This window comes from Melanaphis sacchari, unplaced genomic scaffold (assembly GCF_002803265.2).
Source record: "Melanaphis sacchari strain LSU unplaced genomic scaffold, SCAv2.0 Contig123_pilon_pilon, whole genome shotgun sequence".
Lineage (NCBI taxonomy): Eukaryota > Metazoa > Arthropoda > Insecta > Hemiptera > Aphididae > Melanaphis > Melanaphis sacchari.
In genome coordinates, this window is record NW_020270491.1 from 389,340 (window position 1) to 408,709 (window position 19,370).

The 19,370-nt window shown below is 28.4% G+C and overlaps 1 protein-coding gene across 1 annotated transcript in view; it reads right to left on the reverse strand.

Annotated features, from left to right (window-relative positions):
- Positions 1-215: 215 nt before the first annotated feature.
- LOC112590971 (irregular chiasm C-roughest protein-like) overlaps positions 216-19,370 on the reverse strand; it is a 148,563-nt gene continuing 129,408 nt past the window's right edge. Inside the window, exons 7-9 of the mRNA XM_025334590.1 lie at positions 18,751-18,892; positions 17,995-18,117; positions 216-673 (exon numbers count right to left, since the gene is read on the reverse strand). Coding sequence (XP_025190375.1) covers positions 216-673; positions 17,995-18,117; positions 18,751-18,892 — 723 coding nt within the window. The remainder of the gene's footprint in view (positions 674-17,994; positions 18,118-18,750; positions 18,893-19,370) is intronic.

Sequence of the window (19,370 nt, forward strand, 5' to 3'; positions counted from 1 at the left end):
GTGTCGAGACTATGTAATCGCGTCAAACAACAATAATAATAATAATAGCGATGACAATAATTATTATTAGAAAATTGTGAACGCCGAATCGAAACGTCGGCGCGTACCAATCGTTTACATCGCGCACGCAAAATAAACGAACGCGTTTACTCTTTACGCGACATGACGTATAATATTATTATGAATGCACCGCAGCAGGATTACAGGACGTTCTATTATATAGTTATGACACGAGGAGTACTCACGGTGTGATGATGGTTGTTCGTGTATCTGACGTAGTTGAGCGGGTCCGCGTAATCGCCCATGACCGAGCCATTGGCCAGCGGGTGGTGCATGACATTGTTCTGGTGTAGGTGTCCCAGGTAACCGGCGGCCGTGGCGTACTTGGGATCGACTGGCACGGGCCCGGCGAGTGGTATGCCGCGGGAGAGGGTGGTCTGACTGCCGCCGCCGCTCTTCGGGGTCGTGGACCGCGGATGCTGGTCGTCTACTGCGGTAGCGGTCGTGGTAACCGTCATCGAGTCCGCGCTGTAGTCGATCTTGTACCGGTAATTGCTCAGCGAAGATCCGGTGCCCGTCTCCATTTTGATGTCCGACACGTTGGACGACGCGTCCGATTCCCTGGCCGCGGCGTTCTGCTTGTTGTCCGTGTCCGACTCTGCGCCGAAATCGGCTGCAAAAAAATCAAAAAAAAAAAAAATCATATTATTAATTTTATTATCATAATACTATTACGACGAATGTTTACAGTATTATATATCTGATAGCGGAAAACGTTGGAAATGTTTTATGACGGAGAAATTAGTGCTATCTGTTTGCTAAATGGCAAAGTAAACGTTTGCCATAGCGTAGTAAACGCCATAGCCACAGCGTTTGGTCTGTTTGGTCCCGCAATAACCAAAACCGCGGTCGAATTCTCATTTGAACTTTCGCAGTCCGAAATCGGTTACTATCGCGGAGGACCAATGGTATAACTCTTAACTATGTCTTATACCACGGTTAGCTAACATACCGCACCTACCGCTTATGAATTTCAACCCGAGAAAAGATTTAAAAGTTTGCGTTTCTAAACCTTTATCGCTATCGAATTTCCTCGTTGTGCGAATTATTAGTGTACAGAAAAGTCAATGTATCTCTGCAGCTATTATGTATAACGTGATCACGAATCTAATTAATATTTATGTCATAAGTTTGACGATTCGATTCGAATATAGTACATAAATTGTTATAATTCTTTTAAACAATATGTGTTGTGATTTTTTTATCTTGAAATTTTGGCTCTTGCCAGCACCGCGTCATAGATATAAAGATATAATACATAAAAAATATACATTTGAAATTCAGAAATAATATTTTGTTCCATTGAAAACTAATGAGACTTGTATAAATGAAAAAAAAGTTAGTCTACTAAAACTAAGAATACAGTAAACTTGCGCTTTATTTCATCATTTAATAGAAAAAAATCAATTACTCGTAAATTCTCATTTTCATCATTTTATCTAGATATTAAATTTATTTTTATTACAAGTTTCTAGAACTTGAATAAGGTTTGCTAATTAAAATTTATAATTTACTTTATATCTAGGTATATTCATTCCTTTGATATATAATTTTCATTTAATATGATATTTCTTTTTTTAATAATATATATGTACTTTTTAACATTATATTATAACCACATTTTTCTATATCAATTGCATCAGAGATAATATATTGGAATTAGAATCGTTGTAGGCGGTCGTACTATTATTTTTATTAATTTTATTAAACCATAAAGAACATTATTATACCTGCCATTGACGGGGCACACAATAGGTCACAAAATGTCCAATTACATAATACATATTGTTAGACGTTTCTACGTCTATACGTTTTAATTGAATTGGTCATGGGATTAGTGTGGGTAGATTCCTATTTTCTATACCCAGAGGTACCTATACACTATACGTATAGTAAAATAATGAGTGCGTTTTTCACGATTTATTTTTTAACAATTAAATATTACTATAGACTAGGGGTGGCCAGTAAAAAGTGACTTGCAAGCCGCTCAATATATTAATAAATATGGAAGAGCTAAAATGAAAAAAAAAGTTCATATTTATGTATGTGTATGATTATCGTAAAGAAGATAATTAAATATAAATTGAAATAAAACGTATAAAATGCAAAACAATATATGATATTAATTAATAATTAAAAATAAAAATAAATTCATATTGAAAATAATTTTTCTTGTAATAATGTTTGTATCTTACGATAAGATGCGAGCCGCATATGAGTCTATGATGGGAACCACAGTTTGGCCACCCCTAATATATACGCTTAAATTTCAATTTCTAAGAGAATTTGTGGTAATTTTACCTATCTAACAAAATAAAATATTTCTGCGAAAACAAATTTTGGTTCTGATCTTATAGACGAGTAAAAATTTTAAGTAAGTTAATCGAAATTTATTTTTATAACTATTTTAATAGATACCTAAATGTGATACATCTCAAAAGTATTTTTAACTAGTATGCGTCTATATATGTCTAGTATTAGTAGTAATATATCTATTTTTTATAGTAATAGTTAAATAAATATATGTCAGTTACGAGTTAGAATGCGGGTGGGTGACAGATTATTTGAAGGGGTTTATCAAAGTGGATACTCGTGGAAAGAAATCGTGCGACTATTTCAAAGAAGTCTCAGAATATATTTTCATTATTTTTCCAGGTTATAAACTTATAACTATACGGTATTTTTATAGTTATATGTATGTAATATATATATTATTATTGCAGACAATCGGTCATATTATTATTACAATATATTGCGATCTCATCGCTTAAAAAATAAAGTAGTGAACTTTATTGAATTTTATGTGTATTATATAATGATGATGATTTCTGTGACTTACGAGATGACTATATATCATTATAATATATTATAGACGTAATTGTAGCATCAAGCATAAATAGACTTAACGGTGACTTGACTTTTGACTACGTATTCATATTTTTATTATTTTTATTATTATTATTGTTACATGCAGTTTTACAAAATGATTTACCAAGCATGATATTTCTCATTTTTTTCATTAAATAATGAACTTATTATAACGATTTTTAAGTATACTTTAGGTTAGATTTTATATACCTATCATTTTTACTATTTTATTAAATATTTTAAAATAATCCGAAAGAGGTATAAATAAGGTAAAAAGAAAAAATAAGGAGTATGAAAAATAAAGAACAAAATTAATTAAAATGAAAAAATTATAAGATTAAAAAAAATGTATCTAATTTGGTTTGTAGTATTATATAAATGGTGTTTTATATATTATGTAGTGTTTCTCTTATGGCTCATTCTAATAATTCTTTTGTTTTTTTTTTTTTGTTATTATTGTGTTTTAAATTTTATGTTTTTTTTTTTATTAATTTTTTTTCATTAGTCTATACATATTTCATAAAAGAAAAAATAGATATTTATAGCTACAAATATCATATAAATTTAATGATTGGTTCTGTGGCGATATTAAAATGTGTTTGTAAAATTAGAATGTAAATTGTTAAATAGATAATGTTTTACAAAATTAATATGAACCCAAATTTAAATTTGAATCAATAGTTTTTATGGTTTATGAGTGATTTGTATATTATGGATAATACATCTATAATAATAGTGTAATAATAGACGCTTTATTAGCCTATGATTATTTAGAACTTGTATAAGTTTTCAAAAAAAAAAAAAAAATTATACTTATCAATTTATAGTAAAACGATTGGGTTTCATTTGAAAAAAAGCCTATACTAGCACAAGAAACTTTTTAAATTGTATACAATTCTAAATAATAAGTATAGTTCTTATAAGTATGCTTGTTTTAAAAATTTCAAAAAAATCAGGTTTGAATAAATGTATTACTTAAGGAAAAATGTGATTGAGCATGGTTAGTGAGCCACTTTACAAGTTTAGAAATACAAAATGGTTAATTAAATTGAATAAACAACGAGACGAATAAAATCGTGGTCGAAAAGTATTTTATCAAACCATTATTACGCGTATTGTATCGTCTATGTATGTTTTACAACGGTATGGCTGGTTCTATATTATATTATTGTCATTAGTATTTGAATGATAAATAATATGCTATTTTTACCATTATAAATTATAATTGAGATGTACGTTGACGTAAAACGTAAAATAATTGTCAAAATATTCACATCAATACATCATAATATAATTATTGTTTTCCATCGAAATTCTTATAAATATAATGGGTACAGCTCATACAAAGCCAGTCAACTCGATTATATGACGATTAGACGAATATTATATTATACGGAGGTATTATATGTTATAGTCATTTACTTCATTGGTTGAACGCTATAATATTGCGTAAGTAATGTTTTTGTTTAAACTTATACAGTTATACACTTATGCCATATAACACTTAAAAAAAAAAAAATACGTTGTTTTTGTCACATATTGTCAATCAGCATCACAATTTGTCTCATAAAGGTGATCGTGGAAAAATAAAATATCAAACTATAAATACGTGGACAACCGCTATTTTTGGTTGAGAAAACAATTACAGTAAAATAGTGGATATAATAAACATTAAGTATTGTACTAAGGGTTCTTATATTATTATATTGTTTTAGTTAACACTCGACTATGATGATGTCAAATCAAGTTTAAGTATAAAATCAACTCGTATAATACGACCACGTGTTCCAATGGCTGTAAATAACTATTCGAGATCAACAAATTGAAATAATTTTTTGTCAGGATGAACGTTTAGATCAGTTGTGCAAAATACTATTATAGTTAGATACCGCGCGCATCACAGCTGAGAGTTAATTAAAACGATAATAATATATTATTATTGCAATGTACAAGAGAATAGTAATATTATACATTATTTATTTTTTCATATATGAAAATATATAATAGGTCGATCGAGTTGCGGTATCAACAACGATTGGAAATCTCACGGTGACACAATAATAGCATAGACTTTTCGCAATGCTGTACACGTTTTTTTTTCCTATTCAAATGTACCTACCTATATATATCATACGTATGTGTTTATGCGAAAAAATCAATTCATTTAAGGGGCGCGCGTTATACGTATTCAAATATTATAGTGCATATTATAATACGTACCATCGACGTGTTTTTTGTTCGCCTCTGCGGTTGTCAAAATTACAAGTGTATGTGTATGCATGTATCACTATTATTATTATTGTTATTATGTGACGAATACCTATATGTAATATACTCGTATAAATTTGTTTAGATTGGATTACAATGTAACAATAAAAAAACAAAGGGCGTGTCGTATTTGATCAGTTTACGAGTGCGTATGCATTACGTACACATTATATTCTGTTATTATTATACATATAATATTATAGATCATATTGTATATAGGTACGAATTAATGATTTTTGGATTATGAGCCGTGCGCGCGAAACGCGCTCCGCGACGACGATTTCGAATATTATGCATATAGCCTATATTACGCGTTAGGGTTTACGCGTGTATACATTTTTTTTTTAATTTCGACTGAACGTTTGTGGGAAGTATCAATACATGTTTATATTATTATGCATAAAATATTAAATAAATTAGTTCTAATCCGCCGATGGTTTTCAAATGTATAATAAATGTATTGATCATTAATAATAATATTATACAAGGCTGAATAAGTTAACTAATTGTCTAACTACTCTAACTCATCAAATTGAGTTAACATAGAAAGAATATGTAACTTAAGTTTTTTGTTTTAAGTAATTTTTTTTTCTTCTCAACTCGTAAAAGTTGCAAGTTAAAAAAAAAATAAAAGTACTTTTACTTAGCTAAAAATCAGTTGTATTTTTTTTTTTTTAGTCAAATATTTAAAATCCATACAAAAACACAATAATTACATTAGATAAAATGATGTATATAGTGTCCTATACAAAAACTAAAATAAATAGTAAAAATAATACATATAAATGTATTAACTAAACATGAAGCTATCCAATGATAGATTGTACTAACAGAAGTTATTAATATTACCATGAGTTTATAACTTAATAAATATTGTTTAAATAAGCAATATTTGATTTCATTAAAATAAGTAACTTTTCCCTGACCATTGAAATAGATATATACAATTTATTATTAACGTGAACTTCTGTTGAGTTTCATAATTTACGTATACGTTATTAGTTATTAAATGTAAGCTATCATGATTAGTATTCCACTGAATTTACATTTAAAATAATCGATCATATCATTTTTTTTCAAAATATCCATGACTATTAAAAACAAACAATTTATAATATTATATATTATTATTATTATTAGTATATGCACCTACTATTTACTATTAAAATAAAATATATTGATATACAGCTATATATTTATTTTACAAGATAAATTCTATAATCTGCGCATAATACGATGTGCAGTAAAGTGTAAGTGATTAAATATTAAAGCTAGAATATACATTTTAAATGCACGAGATGGGAAGAAACCGCGTGGGTTGGGTTCACTTCGTGCGATGAATATGTTTATTATTTTGGTTTGGAGAAGACATTTTCTTGAAAGGTATTTACATATACGTATACTATTGTTCGTATTAGACGCCTATCTGATATTTTAAGAAAATTTTAAGAAGAAAGAGAGAGAGAGAGAGAGAGCTAAAACTAATGGTTTTGAGCGCAGAAGAGACTTGTAGACTTTTTGCGTGCTATTTTACTTGTAAATGTTAAACAGTTTCTTAACGGCTAGTAATTTAAGATCTGTATTATGTAGGTATCCTTTCATTTTAAACGTAAACGAAGCTTTTAATATTTTTATTTTAATTAACTTAACAGTTTAATTGTAGTTATTTTAATGTTTTATCAGTAAGTACCTACCCCATAATTAAATTCCATAAGGTTAATTTGATTTGTAAATTTATAGATATTTATTTCATCATATTTATATTCAGTTTTAAATTTTTTGAAAAATGGTTTAGAACAAATAAACCCATTCATGTCAAAATCTTAAAGTATTACACTTGGATTTTATAGTTATTAACTTAATAGTTAATCTATGGGCAAGAGTAAAACCTAAATATTTCGCTAGACTTTTTTTCGGAAATGGATTTATATTGAAAGAAATCGATAAAGTGTCTTTAAATTGTAAAATAAATGTCGTATGGATGGAATTATTTTCGTATATTTTTTTCACGTAATTTTATGTAATTACGTAGTGCAAATTTTTCTAAATTTAATAATTTGGAACTACATTGATGATAATTTAGAAACTTTATGATATTTTTTAATTATTTATATATAGCGTAATTACTATCTGATATACCTATATATTACATATGTAGGTATGATTTTAAAACTGTATTATGTAAAAAAATATATAGTACAAGTTCTATATATACGTACGATATATATATATTTTATAAATTTCAATGATCTTAGCTTACATTTTTTTTTTTGCCAAGCACCCGATTTGAGAGGATAGGTACTTGGAGTAGGTACGCTGTACGATATATTATATATAGGTAGGTACTTCGCAGAACGACGTAAACACGATGGTAACAAATCGATTAATGTTTCAAAATATATTTTGACATCTTACGCCATCAAAAACCCTAATATTTTTGACATTTTCATGTTGATGTTTTGCCGTGACTTAAGCTGTCGTTGTCGGTTCGCTATAATATATAATTCTGTAAACCGGAACTGTTAAAAGAACGCATGAGCGAATACTTTAAAAAAGATAATTTAAAGATAGAAATAGGTATAAATAATAATATTATATCCGTTTGCTGCATTTTCTTCCAGGTCAACTGTTAAAATGTTTTGCATTTTGGACCGACGACTGAGCGACAATGCGAATGTGATCCAAACCTTATTCCACACTTGGCGTCATGTTGACAGGGCAGTTCAGGTCATCGGCCTACATTTTATCGTAAACAAGAATATTTGACAAAAATGTTTATGCATAAATTAATCGATGTTGTAACCAGAGGGAGCGTAACCCTCCACGAATTTAAAGAAAATTAAAAACGCTTTCAGTGTTATTTGAATACTGTACGTAAGACGTCATATTTGTGCGAATATTGTTGTTGAAGAAGTCTTGATAATTTTCATACTCAATTATTAAAAAAGAATTATAAATTTTATAATTCTTTTTAAGCTTAGAATTTCGAAGAGAAAGTACAAAAATGTTTCAAGTAACCTTTGTATATCAAATATTAGACCCCTCCTCACCAAAATTCTGGTTGATCCAAGATATGTATAATATGTATAAAATATAATTTACAAACACCTATATTCTCTATTGTTTCGTATCATATTATATAGGTAAAATATAATGATAAAATACATAAAATATATAATATTATAGTATACGTACAATAATATAATATATATTTTGTATGATAAAATTAGTTTTTAAATAAAAGTTCCACGGACGATAATATAATATTGTATATATAACGGTAATTCCAACATAGGTACACAGGTACGCAGTGGCGGATTTAAAGATTTACTGTTTCTTTAACACATTTTCCATGATAATAATATAATGGCATAATAAGTAGGATATAGGTAGGTAGGTAGGTAGGAACAACACTTGTGTTAGTTCATTATTTAAAATTGAATTAGTACCTATTCAAATTATAAGTACAAAATTTATAACATAATGCACACCGTTATAAAATATATTTTTTAGACTATTTTATAAACATTTCACGAGAAATAGCATAAAACGTAATTACGATAGTAACTATTTATGTACGCGTTAAAGCTATTAAGTATACACATCACTTAATTCTAATAATAATTCTATAATAGTGCATTTCTATTCTTCGAAACCAAAGTTGTATCGATTATCCAAGTTGCTTTAAGGGCCGCGTAGTAATAAATTCGATACGATAATTTCAAATGCAGATTTCACAGTAATGACGAATTAATTAAACAATGAGTAATTTGCACGATCTCTCATAAACTTGGTAACGCAATATTAGAAGGTAGATCTAACAAATTCATTGACAATTGTTGGAAAACATTTATAATTAATTAGACTTTATTTTCAAAGTGAGGCCAAATTCAAATTTGTTCTTCCAAATTCACAGGAGTGTCATAAGGGCCGAATTCGAGTGACATTTAAGTCTAATAAAAAGATCAATCGATTTAAGAAAATTATATTTATTAAATCGTGAATCTTTTTAGAAGACTAAAATTGACATTTAAAGAAGTTTTCACCTCTAAGACATTGCAACGATCATAGGCCTATGCCGTTTTCCCATAAATCTGCCACTGTTGTAGACTATAATATATTATAGTCGTTTGCGTGTAAATACGTTATCAGCGGTTCGTATCGGGGTCGTCGTTGTTTGGGGTTGTTTTTGACTGATATTTCAAGTGCGCCGTCATAAGTATACGCGCATAACATGCATATAATGTACTAACTTTATATATATATATATATATATATATAATATAAATAGGTATGTAAATATTATTATATACACATAATACTGCAGCAGCAGTTTATATGACTCAAACGTCAATGGATAATGATCGTGTATGTTATGGTATATACAGTATATAATATACACATTACACTATATATATATATATATATATATATATATATGCGACGCCGTTCGTGTAAATGCACATACGTATATTGTAGAGCATTATTATTATTATTATTATTATTATGAATAGAAGTGGCTAGCACGTATGAGCGTGGAGTTTAAAAGTGAAAGATCTGTTATCTAGATAGACGCGAATAATAGTGTAGCAAGCCACTACCGTATCCTGTGTATATTATAATATTGTATAACTACCTATACAACCTATACATCATATTATATTTTAAATGCGATCGTATTAACCGCGGCATCATGGTAAAACTCACGCCATTATAATAATAGTGTAAAATAAATACGCGGGTAGGCGTAAAGAAGATTTTTAATTTTAATTTTAACATTAGGCGCCCATTTACTATATTTTACGGTTCCTTTGTAGCTATGATGTGTAACAATATTACTAATTCATTTCAGCTAATCGTCGATTGCAATTATTGCGATTCAATGGTTAATACTAAATAAACTGTAAACAGTATACACGCCACATATACTCACTCAATCCTACAATAATATTATATTGGTCGCCCGTATATTATTATGAGTGCGTGGCGAGTACCCACGGAAAACATATTCATAAATTACAATGGGCTGTGAATCAAATGCAAAAAAAAAAGTAATTCTAATTTCTATTTAAAGTGCTGTACAAAACATTTTTAAAATTTCCATAGATAAAAACTAAATTATACATGCAAATTTTTAAATAATAACAAAAAAAAATCAAAATTCTAAAAGTATCGTCTCTTTGAAAAAAAAGAAAAACATATTTCGAAGTTAATATTTAGATAACAAAAAACAACAATAATAATCATAATTTAATCTTTTAATTTATCACAATGACTGAAAATCTTTTGAAAATTATAATTTTTTTTTGTAATAATTTTAAAATAATTTCAGCAAACAGAAAAAAAAAAACAAAAAGAAAATAATATTTTAATCAATAAAAATTGTTAAAAATATTGTAAAATTGTAATCAAAAGAAAAATGTATTTAAAAAAAAGTTCAATTAATAATCTCGAAAATTAAACAAATAATATAAAAACAATTTAATTTAACTTTTGTTTTTTAGGTAATAAAGAACTATATTCATTAATATCGATGATTTATTTTTGAAATAGCCATTTATTTACTATATTCCGACGTCTAAAAATATGCAAAGTTTCATAAAAAAGCTTAAATTCATTGCTGCATAATTTAAACTATTTGTTTTAAAAAAGTTATTTTTTAAATTAAGAAAATATTAACAAAATATATATTTTGTTACAAATTTTAATTATAATATGAAAATATCATTACACGTTATTAAAGTGCACTGCGTTATTGTTCGTTTAATACATAATATATTAGATGTTGCGTTATTTGATTGCAGTGACTGCGATTAGGCAGTGATGTGCAGTTTATGAGACAGTAGCAGAGGAATCTTCACTTGGAAAAAATAAAAACATCGACAAAACTAAACGAAACTTTAGAAGTTACGCTTAGAAACCCCTTACCCACTCACCACCCAATATGACCCCAGTTTATACCCTGCAGTGTTTAGTAAACTTAAGTTACCCTCCTCGGTTGACCGTCGTTACTCTTGTAATATTTTCTTCCTTCACGATTCATTAAGTACTTGTGTTGTAATTGACTCTCTTTTCTTTTCACTCTATGTTTTATTTTAAAGTTTATTTACGTTCTTATCGTTCAAAGTATTTAGTTCCACATATAATATCCCACGAATCGACCAACAATTTAATTAACAAATGTAAAGACCACTTTATCTTACGAATATAATTTTTTTTTGGATACTTAGTTATAAACTTATAATTTAATTTAATTTTTATACCTAAACTTAAGGTTTAATATTTGTATCATTGTTTATTTGTATTTTTTATTTTGTTAATGATAAAACTGACTACATAATTCGTATTGTGATAAGATTGTAAAAACTGGCATTATATTGTCATTCTGATATTCTCCAAAATCATAAAAAATTTCTAGCTTCGAAAAAAATTCGGGGTCTTGTGCTGTAAAAATATTTTCGGTATTCCAGAGCTGGTTTTTTGTATCTATATCAGTTTGTATACATTTTCCAGAATCTCGGATCATATGGTATGTTATAATTTGTAATATTCAACTCGTTGAAATGTATATGAGTAAGTGTACGAGTTCTTAAGTTTATTTCGTTGTAAAAATATAAATTTCGGCTAATAGTCAACGTTTTTAGAGATCAGTTGATCAGTTGATTGCGGTATCTAACTATCTAAGTACGATTGAATATTATTTTAAATAATTGGTTGTTTGCACAAACGTCGAAATCAATATGTAAATATATATCGCTAAGCCGCTTTAGAAATTAGTTTAAACAATTGTTATTTTTTTTAAATGTTTTTAGATGTTAATTCAGTTAAAAATATTATTTTAAAATTGAATGACATTTTCATATAATTTATTTAATAATTAATAGGTCAATCAATGTACAGACTAAAAATTAATCAACGTGGTTAATTATTCTGTTGTTTTTATTATTTTAATAATAACCAAAAAAAAAAAGTATCACAATAATTTGTAATTAAACATTTAATTTAATAGTATGTTAGTTTTTATTAGACAAAACGTTTAGTGTTTTAATTATTTATTTTTTGAATTATGTAGAATTTATTTTAAACTGAGTTAAATGTTTTGAATTTCATTAAAAGTTCTGTTAAAATTTTATGATATATGATTTAAATAGTTCATGTTTAATGACATCAATACATCATATTATATTATCTTTAAATATTAGTGTATTCTTAGTTTTGTAGGCTACAATAATATTATAAACCTGCTCATATTATAATAAATTGTGCAATATATTATTATAATGGTACTTAGGTACAACTTGTATAAGTAGAAAGTTAAATAATAACAGAACGGACAAATACGGCGTGTGTATGTTTTCGACAACTAATCTATAATAGTAATAATATATTATAAACTTTGCGATTGAGACCGCAGACAGTATTATATATTCGATAACCTATCAGTCGCAGCCCGAAATTTGGTAACACTCTACTTATATACCTATATTTATTGCAGACATTGTTCTCGATGCCACAATTTATATTATAATTTTACTCATTATAAAATTATGTTAAGAAACAAACGCTAATTGGCTCTTGTTAAAATATCGAAATCAACTACCCGGTATTGACGTTGTTTTATAACACAAAAATGTATATTGTACAAAACTTCAATATTTATTTCGTGTATATATTTTTAAGATCCAGACGTCAACACACCTATTTGTTCAGGGATTTTTAGTATTTTAATGAAATTTATAAAACAATTTAAAGGAATCCCGTTATATTTTAAGTAGTTCAATTTTAGAAATGTTCTATGTGCATTTGTACTGTTGTCAAAATGTGTATAAATATTAGATAGTTTGACTATAGTGTTCAAGAGTTGCGAGAAGCGGGTGCACTTGCGTTTAGGTATATTATGTGTCACCATAGACAAGTAATATTTTGTTGAATAATTTACATGATAGATTATCCCATTATTTTTAGTTTTGATTAATGCATTATAATTTTTCAGTTTTTACATTTAAATAGATTATATTTGACGAAAAAATTAAAAAGTTATTGGATGATCGATCTCGATTTAACTTTTCAAAAAATTTAATTATATTTTCCATTTATGGCTTCCCACGTCAATCAATATGAATACCAATGTTGGTTGCAGTGTAATTGCAAGATAATAAAAAATAAACTGTTTGTGGAAAAAAATAACATTCAAGCAGCTAATGTCATAATTAACAAATCAAATTTATACACTGTTTAAAAGAAAATATTTTTCATGCATATTTTTTTTCTTTGATATCATACTAAAACAAAAAAAAAAATTATTTATGATTCAGAAACATAAAAAAACCGGATTTAAAAACAACTCTTTCTTGGTATTAATAGTAATGGTATGACAAAATTAAAATGCTACTACATAGCAAATATCGTAGCCTTGTATATATCGCGTACTCGTTTCTTCTTAACTATATTGCCTGAGCGGTTATTTTTCACGCGAAACAGTTTTTACAAATCATTTAAGGATGCGTGTGGCGTCTTCTTAATACTTAATACTACAACATTATAAACAAGTCAAACTATTATCCGCAACGTATTTTCGACCCTTGTGATTACGCTACATTCGCAGACACAGTATTAATATGTATGTTGACACGTTATTAATGAAAAGCTCGATAGATGTACAGATATCGTTGAGTGGGCCGGTGCCCGTTGATGAGAACCGACGGCCATTGTAGTAGTTATTATACGTATAGGGTGTGTACACGGGTCTTTGGAATAACAATATATTTAACGCACGTGATGGCGTAGCCGCGACGGTTAATATTTTAGTGGCAGCCTATTACTATATATATAATATATATACATATATATATATAGGTACGACCGACCTATATTATATTATTTATTATAAATTATAATTAATAACATTTATATAAAATATGAGTATAGTTGACGTAAATTCCGGTCGACCGGGAATCTGGTGATTAATTAGGATTTATATTATTAACTGTAGGTACCTTTACAAGTAAACCAACTAACGGCGTATAACAGAGATGTTTATGTGTAAAAAGGATAAAAAACAAAAAAACTGCTGGCGATCAAACGCGTGTCCAGTCACACGAGCTTGGGGCAAAGTATAATGTTTAAACAATAATAATTGCACCCACCTATAGCGCGAACACGCATCACGCACACGACGTTTTAATTTTGTACATTTACGATGTTTAAGCATCCATAAAGCGTTAAATTACAAATTACATAAAAATATAATAATTATTGTACACCACATAGCCGAACCGTTTGACAGCGGATTTACGCGGCGTCGTGTCGTTTTCACCGCCCCGTTTCAGGTGCTGGTGTCATCGAATCCGAAAACTTTTTAATGTTGGTATAATACATAATATAATATTGTAATCGCTTCGATCGATATCGCATAACAATATAATATTTAAGTATTTAATAATATCGTATTTTTGATCACAATATTACATCGTACACGGCGATCCGATTTCGTATTCATGATATCGAAATATTACGATTTACGATTATATGGCGATTAAAAAATATATTGAAATCATATTTTAATACGCCGTGGATTATACACTGTGTAGTAACAACAGTATTGGGTACAACGATATAATATGTTATGATAATAATTAGAATCGTTTACGATTTTTTACGTCGATCGCGCGGACGCGAATCGATAAATTATTATTATTTTTTAAATATATAATTTTTACATCGTAAATAAATGAAAAAATGTATAATTGATAAGTTTTAAACCCACGTAATGTATGCGAGATTTGGGAACGGGCCCGCGGGCGTGTTTAGCACTTCAAGTTGTTATTAAGCACCACTTCCTTCCCCATCACACACTCTGCCGATGTTTTCGTTTAAAATACACATATCTGCAAGTGTACCTAATACGCGTACGGTTAATAACTCGCCAAATTGAATTCGGTCTGATGTGAAATGCAATGAACTAAAATGCCGACGACGTTGTTTCAATCATTTTGATCATTTGCTCCTGTTCAATCGTCGGGGTACGAACGCGTAAATGCATAATATACGACATTCCGACGCGAATCCGCGGAAATGGTATTTGGACACACGTCGCGATACCGATCTGCACTCGACAAACAGCCGCCGTTGCAGATTTCGTAACACGTAATTACTGTTTATAATTATTTAAACGCCCGTCGTTTAAATATTATTTATCTTCTATATTGCCGAGGGCCGCCGGGTCGAGGAAAAACAAAAACTGTGCACAGCACACACTTTCGGACGTTTCTGGAGTAACCGCATCGATGCAGTCACGATTCGGCGCGCTGTACAATATAATATAATTTACCTAATCGGGAAATTCTATGTTTCGATTTTTCTCAAGTAACACAATTATATACGCATTATCGTATTTCGATCGTTGCGCGTCGCATTATATGATATCATATGATATACTTACAGATTTATTAGGTAGGACGACATGCGTGTATCTATACTACCGCGGTGACACTCAAGGCACGTTCAGTTTATAGGTAACACAAGCTCCGCGTGTTCTTAGCTACTTTATGTTATGATATTATTATATTACGAACACACAACCATCTTTGACGGATATTAGTTTTATAATTAAAATACAAACGGAAGGCGCGTAGCTGCATAAATATTTTTACGATTATTGAACGGTAGGATGGATATAATAATAATATGTGAAGGCGGAGTCATTACAGCCGTGTTATTATATATATATATATATACGTGTGTGTGTGTGTGTATAAAAATAATATACATGGAATGAAATTTAAATGTTTTACGAGAAAAACATAATGTAACTCGATAGTTATTTAATAGGTATTCCACATAAATAATTTAAGAAATAAATAAAGCCATAAACAATATGTTAATATACATATTATACACGCACACACTCAAGCATGATAGTTTTGCCGCTACTGTAAACCTATAACATAGTTTCGGCCATAATAGAATGTCACATCTTCAGGCTACTAGTTCAATATGTGTGAATGTGTGTGTGTGTGTGTGTTTCTTATTACCTACCTACATAATATAATATTGTATATATTTTATTTATGTGTATGTATAATGAGTTAATGTGGTTAAAACTGCATTCGTATAATATATTATAATAATGCATACGTTTGGGTGCGTATATAAAGCACGCGTTACGCAATGTAAAGTAATATTTTTTTCGGCCACTTTTGATCATCGTATTACAAGATTTTACGCGTGAACTTCAAACACACCAAACGCCGAACAAAAATCAATTTTTTTTTTTTTTAAACAAACTCATTATTTTGTTGAAGAGTATTAACGGTTTAAATTTAAACACGAATTATTTACGTATAATTTTAAGACATTTTGAAAATATTGTATTTTTAATTGTTACAATAATTTATTATTTTATTTTTCTAGACAGAACAGTTTGCTGAGAATTTCAACAAATTAAAAACCGATGATGAGCGATAAATGATTTTCGGTGGACTGATATTTTTCGGGATACCCGTGTGGTACTCCACTTAACACGATTAAAAAATTTCAAAGCACCGTCGAAAAAATACTGTAAATACATTTTATAATATGCAATATATTTTATGAATAATTAATTACTCGATCGAAATTAGTTTATTACTAAAAACTATTCTGCTTCAGAATATGAAATTAAAAATGTATAAGATGTCGTTCGAAAAAGTAAAAAACTTAAAATGTACGATAAAAGAGAAGCGGTTTTTCCCCAAAAAATATCGTGTTCTAGAAATTACCTTAAATTGTATAAATAAGTATATTTTAATAACGGTCAATACTTTTGGAAAAAGTGAGAAAATGTTAATCTTAAAAGAAACATGCGACTTGTGCGTTAACACAGCTTGCCCCTTCAATAAGTAATATATATAAATACACATACGTTGCTGCCGTTCAAATAGAATAACTAGCCAGTCTGTAAGTCTATAAGCACTGCGAAAATAGCTTATTTGATTGGGACGTTCAGAAAACATATTACGCAAAAAATTACATTAATATTTTACTGTTATGTACTACCCAAGCATTTTTCAAAAGAAAAAAATGTATACCTACTGTGTACTCCATGTCTGTAGAACGGGAATTAAAGTTTGAAAATAAAATATGAGCAAAACGCATCATTTTTTATAATTTCCACTTAATAAATTTACAAACCAATCTTCACAATATTATGTATCTGATATCCAAGTCCTAAGGTTGTATTATAAGTTTTATATTTTCTAGCAGATGTCTTGTAAAAAATTACACTTTTGATTGTGGGTACTCTATCAGTAAAATAATATATATAACTTTAATCTATTGCTTTAATAAAATATATTATATTAATCGATTCAAAGCCCAACTAAATATAATTATACTATTGTACCTAATCGAAATAAATAGGAACATTTTTCGTACACGGCTACACTAGATATGTACAAAATCAATGTTATGTTTTAATTCTGTGAATTTCTTAATAAAATAATTTAGTCTGGATAAAACAGAGTAGCACACTTGATTGATTTTAAATATCATGACCCAGTAAAAGCAATTCTACGACTTAAGTTAGAGTTACTAGAAAAAACATCGAGTCACATCATCCAAAAGTTCACTGACACAATACACAACATGCAGTTAAATATGATATTGCAGCAATAGTAATACTAAGCAATTTTTATTTATAAAATTGGTCTTCTATTTTTTGATCTAATATATTCCCTTTTCGTCGTAAATACAATGATGAGAAGCGTGGAGGACAAGACTATATATTACATATATATATAATAATAAAATTGAACTTACATTTGGCTTTTTTCTTTTTTTCAGACGTCGAACGTCGACAAAACCCAATGACGGCGAAAATCATAATCATGACTATGATTCCGCCCACGGCACCAATAATTGCCAAAATTAGCATAAAGTCTTCTGTAAAGAAAATGCAATGTATAATAACTAACAAATGGAATAATGCGTGTTTTTCGGTTTTATATTACATGCATTTTATTATACTCATGAATTTGAAAAAAAAAATGATTCGATCGCATCTGTTAGTAAAGAGTTTTTTACATGGTATTTAGGCTAAATATTAGTTATTAAACATTATATTAGATTTTTAAGCCTAAATCGAGCAATGTTTATTCTTCTACATCGTTCGATCAGGCGATGTGATTTTTATATTGAAATCTAATTTGGATCGCTTAATAATAAACTTTAGATCCTACCAACGAATTTTTCAATTTATTTATACAAAGGTTGAATATATATTAGTATATTTTTATTATTTAAAGCCAAATATTGATACATAGATTTTATGGTTAATTTTATTAAGTATTGTTTCTTAGATGACAAGTAAAACGATGATCTAAACAAATTTTTAAAATCTTAGTAAGAAAATAAGTATTTTTTATCAAGAAAAAAATCCATTTCGAATACAATATAATATAATTGTATTTTATAATAGACGTAGTGCATGGTTTTCAAAGGCACAATTTTTCCTAAATATTTCAGTCAAATTAGTACAATGAGCATTTGAGCACCCGAATCGAGCGTATAACTTACTTTTTGGCACCAGTACAATGATAATCGAGTCGGATCCGTAGTCATTGGATGCCGTACAGTTATAGTCTCCGAACTGTTCCTGTCTCGAGTTCCTAATAATCAGCGTGCTCTTCACGCCATCTTCTGTTGGGTCTTCCAGTACCTGTATAGTACACATATATAAAATCATTATTATATATTGATATAATTATTGTTATAATGCATATATTTAATTTATCATTTTGTCTTATAAAAAATAAAAAAATAGCGGCGAAAAATACAACAGGCTACTGCCTATTGGCCATTATATACTATGTCTATATTACTAGTAATTGTGTTTAATTATTAGAGAATGGACATAATTATTATTATGGACTTAAAATACAACAGTTCGTTTGGTATAAAAAAAAAAATCTCCTAAAACAACATCTAGTCCAACATTTATATTAACTAGACACGATATAGTTTTTGTAATTATATCTCTTCTATAATTAAAACGTAAAAATATATGAATAAATGGTTTTTTTTTAAGTAAATCATCGATATTTACGATTGCACCTGAAAAACAATAGTTAAATTAAATTTAAATCTTTTGAAATATTCTAATGTATTAACATTGTCACTGACTTATACATATATTA